At 45.8% G+C, this 5,202-nt stretch overlaps 1 protein-coding gene across 1 annotated transcript; it reads right to left on the reverse strand.

Annotated features, from left to right (window-relative positions):
* Positions 1-709: 709 nt before the first annotated feature.
* Positions 710-4,849, reverse strand: LOC147956760 (uncharacterized). Its single transcript, XM_087537096.1, has 3 exons — positions 2,359-4,849; positions 1,579-2,167; positions 710-1,486 (listed from the first exon to the last, which is right to left on the reverse strand). Exon 1 carries the CDS (start codon positions 4,823-4,825, stop codon positions 3,086-3,088), a length of 1,740 nt encoding a protein of 579 aa, XP_087393222.1. The 5' UTR covers positions 4,826-4,849; the 3' UTR covers positions 710-1,486; positions 1,579-2,167; positions 2,359-3,085.
* Positions 4,850-5,202: the final 353 nt, after the last annotated feature.

The following is a 5,202-nucleotide window of genomic DNA, read 5'->3' on the forward strand; positions in this document are numbered from 1 at the left end:
CCAATGTAAACAATTAGCCGTGCAATGGGAGCTCCATTTTCCTTTTGTGTATACGCAGCAGTCTGTAAAGTCACAGGACAAAAAATCACCGGAATATGATCACGTTGGACTTGGCTTCCTTTTTCCAGTCGACATAAACTGGCAGCGTCAGGGGATAATAGCTGTTCAAGGAGTAGATCAGGAAGAGATCCTGCGCGCGGAGAGCTCTTGGAACTGAGCGTTGCACAGGAGGCTTATGAAGGCGCGCTGGAAATGAGTTGCAAACGCAACCCTTGTTTTCATCATCAAACAAGCAGTGAACCATGGTTAGTACTAGTAGTATCAATTTTATTAAAAGAAAATCAAAAAAGGGACTTCCCCGGCCTCTGCATCAGAAAGATGCATACGGCCACATTTATAAATAAATAAAGTAGTTTAACAATGTCTTGCAAAGTGCTGCAACAAAGGATACTGGCTCACACAGAGCAAGCAAAATAAAACAAGGCCCAAAAGCCACAACCGGCTGGCTTAGTAAAGAGAGATAGGTAAACTACGCGCCTATCCTATTACATGACCGACATCCAAACCGGTTGAATAAATCCCGCGCTACCATCTCCCACCGGACAGATCCAGTAACCAAACACGCCCTGGCCTCCGTCGGAGTGAGTAATGACCACGTACGGATTAGCGCAGTAGCCCGAAATAGAACCTGCAAAAAATGAATAGTTGTTGTTCTGTTAAAAGCCAAGTCATTTCTACAGTTCCAAATTGCCCATAACAACGCACATGCTCCCACACGAATTTGTCTAGCTGTTTCGGCCTCTATACCAACCAGCCACGTTCCAAACAACGACCTGACCGAATTCAGAGGAGTAATGTTAAAGGCAATCTGCACCGAGCGCCACAACACCCTCGCCATCGGGCACTCAAAGAAAAGATGCTTGATAGTTTCATCCCGATCACAGAAACTACACCTAGTAGATCCTGTCCAGTTGCGCTTAATCAAATTATCTTTCGTTAGAACGACTTGTTTATGAATAAACCACATAAACACTTTAATTTTGAGAGGAACCTTAACTTTCCAAACTTGTTTGGAACTAGGAATTACACTAGAATTGATGACATCAATGTACATCGACTTGACTGTGAATTCACCAGATTTATTAAGCTTCCAATACAACTGATCGGGCTGATGAGTAAGCTGAACCTCCATGAGTCTACTCACCAGATGAATCCAAGCCTCCCACCGATCACCCACAAGCACCCTCCTAAATTGGATGTTAAGAGGAGCAGATTGCAGACTCGTTGCAACCAGAGCATCCCGTCGCTGCACAATGCGATAAAGCGCCAGATACTGGAGTGCCAGTGGTGCATCACCTAGCCAGGTATCTTCCCAGAATCGAGTGTTATTGCCATCACCGACAACAAACTTTGTTCTGTTAAAGAAAGTAGCTTTGACCCTCATTAACCCCTTCCAGAAGGGCGAATCAGTGGGTCGAGCCGTCACCTGCGACAAGGTTTTAGAGTACAGATACTTGTTACGAAGAATCTGCGCCCAAGTTGCCTCAGTCTCGGCAGATAACTTATAAAGCCACTTACTTAGAAGGCATCTATTCTTAACTTCAAGGTTCTCAACCCCAAGACCCCCTTGGTCTTTTGGTCAGCAGATGACATCCCATTTGGCTAGGCGATACTTTCTCTTAGTTTCATCGCTCTGCCAGAAGAAACGAGACCGATAGAAGTCCAGTCTTTTCCTAACTCCAACTGGAACCTCAAAAAAGGATAAGAGAAACATAGGCAAACTCGTGAGCACCGAATTAATAAGAATCAATCGGCCTTCATACGACATAAGTTTGCCCTTCCAGCAGCTCAGTTTCTTCTCAAACCGATCCTCGATACACTTCCATTCACTGTTAGTTAACTTACGATGGTGAATGGGGATATCAATTTTATAATTAGTTGGGCAAGTATAACCAAAGCAAAATTGAGATTGTGTGGTTGTTACCTGGTGGGAGAAACAGGAGAAGGATCCGGGGATAAGCCGAGCAGAGTCTTCCAGTCCAGGCAACAACAGAACCAGCTCCATGATTCATTCTCAGTTGAAGCAGAACTTCCAGCGCCAGTCCTCTGGTCTTCACTAGACTTCCAATCTTTTCAGTGTTTCATGTGGTAAACTCTTCTCTTCCACCTAAGTCGCAGCATAATGAATAATCAGGGTTATGGCTCCACATCAAGATCACAAAGAACATATACGAGCACTGAACACACATACAATCCGCCAAAAAGGCACTACAAAATTGACTGGCTATTTGTTCAAGATGCTTCTGAAATCTACTCAACATACGTAACCAAACCGTGCACAATGGTTCATTAATTCACCTTGGGTACGTTAGGGAATCTCCTCCTCGCTAATTCACTGTTCTCCGTAGCTTTCTTCACTTCTGGGACGTGAGCCTCCTGAGGTTGGTGGCGACGTGGGCCCTGTCCTGACGCGGCGGGCGCTTCGGGGACGGCCCAGGCGCGCGTCCTCGCATGAGAGCAGGGCAACGACGTCGGTGGCACAGGCGAGAGGGGTCGTGCAGCAGTCGAAGAAGGTGGCGAGGGCAAGGGCCACCGGCGCGGACGCCGCTGCGACGGTGGCCTAGTCGCTGGTGAGCGCGCCGGTGTTGAGTGACCCAGCGGCGAGGACGTGGGCCTTTTTTTTTTTTTTGCGAGGAGGACGAGTGCAGGAGAGGAGCAGGCGGAGTCGGCCACCGTGAGGAGGTGCTTGTGACACGGCAGCGGAGCTGGCGCAGGGGTTTGGCCCCGTGCGGGAGAGGAGCAGCAGCAGGGGTCGATGAGGATGGTGCACCTTCTACTTATTGTGAAATTTTCCATAAAGATAATTCTACTACAAGAAAGTATATGTTAAGTGTGTTGTTGGTAAGCTCTAGGTACTCCAAATTCAACAACCAACCTATTCTCATGAAATTTGCCTGGAAAGTTGGTTCTGGCCAAAGTCCAATTTATACAGTTTTGTCAGATTGCCAAGGCTATTTGGGATGGGACCAGTTAGTGAATTATTTCTAAGAGACAAGGAGTCTAAGTTGACCAAATAACCTAATTCTCAGCGAATGTGGCTGGAAAGTTTATTATTGTCAAGTAACAAGTAACTGAGTTTTGTGAGATTGCCTAGGTTTTTTGAGATGGAACCTGTCAGTGTGTTATAGCTAAGCTCCAAGTGGTCTAAGTTGACTAAATAACGTAGTTCTCGAGGGATGTGCCCCGATAGTTGGTTATTATCAAGGTACAAACTTGTGAGTTCGGTCAAATTTCGTATGCTACTTGGGATGGAACCTGTTAGTGTGTTGTTGTAAAGCATCAACTTCACTAAGTTCTCAAGGTAACCTAGTTCTTGAGGGATGTATCCAGAAAGTTGGTTGCTGGGAAGGTACAAGGCTGTGAGTTTGGTCAAATTTCCTATGCTATTTGGGATGGAACCTGTTAGGGTGTTAGCGCTAAGATCCAAATCCTCTAAGTTCACAAGGCGGCCTAGTTCTCGAGGGATGTGTCCAGAAATTTGATATAAAATAGTGAGTTTTGCCAAATTTCCTATGTTATTTGGGATGGAACCGGTTAGGGTGTTAGCGCGAAGATCCAAATCCTCTAAGTTCACAAGGCGACCTAGTTCTCGAGGGATGTGTCCAGAAATTTGGTTCATGTAAAGATATAAGATAGTGAGTTTTGTCAAATTTCCTATGCTATTTGGGATGGAACCCGGGAATATGTTTTCACTAAGATCCAGGTACTCTAAGTTCGCAAGGTAATCTAACTCTTGTGGAATTAACCCAGAAAGTTGGTTGTTCCCAAGGGACAAGGTTGTAAGTTTCGTCAAATTTCTTATACTATTTGAGATGGAACCCGAGAGTATGTTTTCACTAAGACTCAGGTACTGTAAGTTCGAAAGGTAATCTATTTTTTGTGGAATTAACCCAGAAAGTTTGTTTAGATGTAGAATTAACACAGTGAGCTTGGTCAAATTATGAAAATTTCGTGGAATGGAACCTGAGAAGGTGTTGATGCCAAGTTGTAGGTCCTTTAAGTTCAGAAGATAACCTAGTTCTCGTGGAATTTGTCCAGAAAGTTTGTTACGGTAAAGGTATAAGCTAGTGAGTTCGGTCAAACCACCTATGCTGCTTGGTATTTTGCCAAAAAGATTATTATTGGACAAATCTAATGCAACTAAGTGCTTGATGTGTCCTATTTCACAAGGGATATGACCAACCAAGTGATTGCTTGACAAGTTAAGGGTGACAAGACTACTCATGTTGCCTATCTGGCTTGGTATTTCACCGGAGAGTTCATTTTCGTGAAGCATTAAGGAATGCAATTTTGTGAGATTTCCTAGACCTAGTGGGATTGAGCCTCTTATCTGGTTGGCTTGCAGAAGGAGAGCATGGAGCTCGCCAAGGACCTCGATACTAGGAGGAATGCTCCCAGTGAGGAGGTTGTTTGAGAGGTCGAGGCGTGCCAAGGTCCTCAAGGCTGAGAAGTTGAGGGACTCCAGAGCTCCGCTCAGCCGCATACCCCGTAGAGAGATGCCGCTGATCGCCGGCCAATGTTGGTGTTGCTGCACACCGATATAGCAATTGATGCCGCGCCAGTTGCAAGGTGTCGACGTGTTTCCCCAGGAGTGCAGGGCTTGCTGGCTTTGGTAGTCGAGGCTGTCTTTCCAGATGAAGAGTGCTCTTGCTTGTCCTTCGAGCACTGCTGCATCCGATGCAAGTGCGATGGAGGTGGCCATCATCATCATCAGTATGGTCATGGTGAGAGAGGCAAGCATTTTGGGTGGTGGGTCCATCTCCATGTGTAGCTAGCTAGGCTGGATGGAATTGGCTGTGGTTCTTATTTCTGAGAGGTGATGGCAGCACATTAAATAGTTGAGCACACATCGGTCGATACGTTGGTGGAATACTTGTCAAAGAAGAGAACAACTGTGGGCTTGGAAGTCCGCAGAACCTGCCGTGCTTGATGGAGAGTTACGGACAGCGCCAGCTAAGGGGTCGGTCAAAGTGATCCGTGTCGGAGGCAAGTGCATAATGATTTGTGGATGGCTCCGATGCATGTCTCACACGGCACAATAATGTTGTACTAGCTTCCAAACATTCGATGTATACGTAGATCAAACTAGACAGTAGAACGTGTGTTGTCGCTCTTGTTGGTTAAAAAAGAGAGCGAAGAACT

The sequence above is a fragment of the Triticum urartu genome, chromosome 7A (assembly GCF_056163025.1).
Source record: "Triticum urartu cultivar PI428250 chromosome 7A, HENAU_Tu73, whole genome shotgun sequence".
NCBI classification, from domain to species: domain Eukaryota; kingdom Viridiplantae; phylum Streptophyta; class Magnoliopsida; order Poales; family Poaceae; genus Triticum; species Triticum urartu.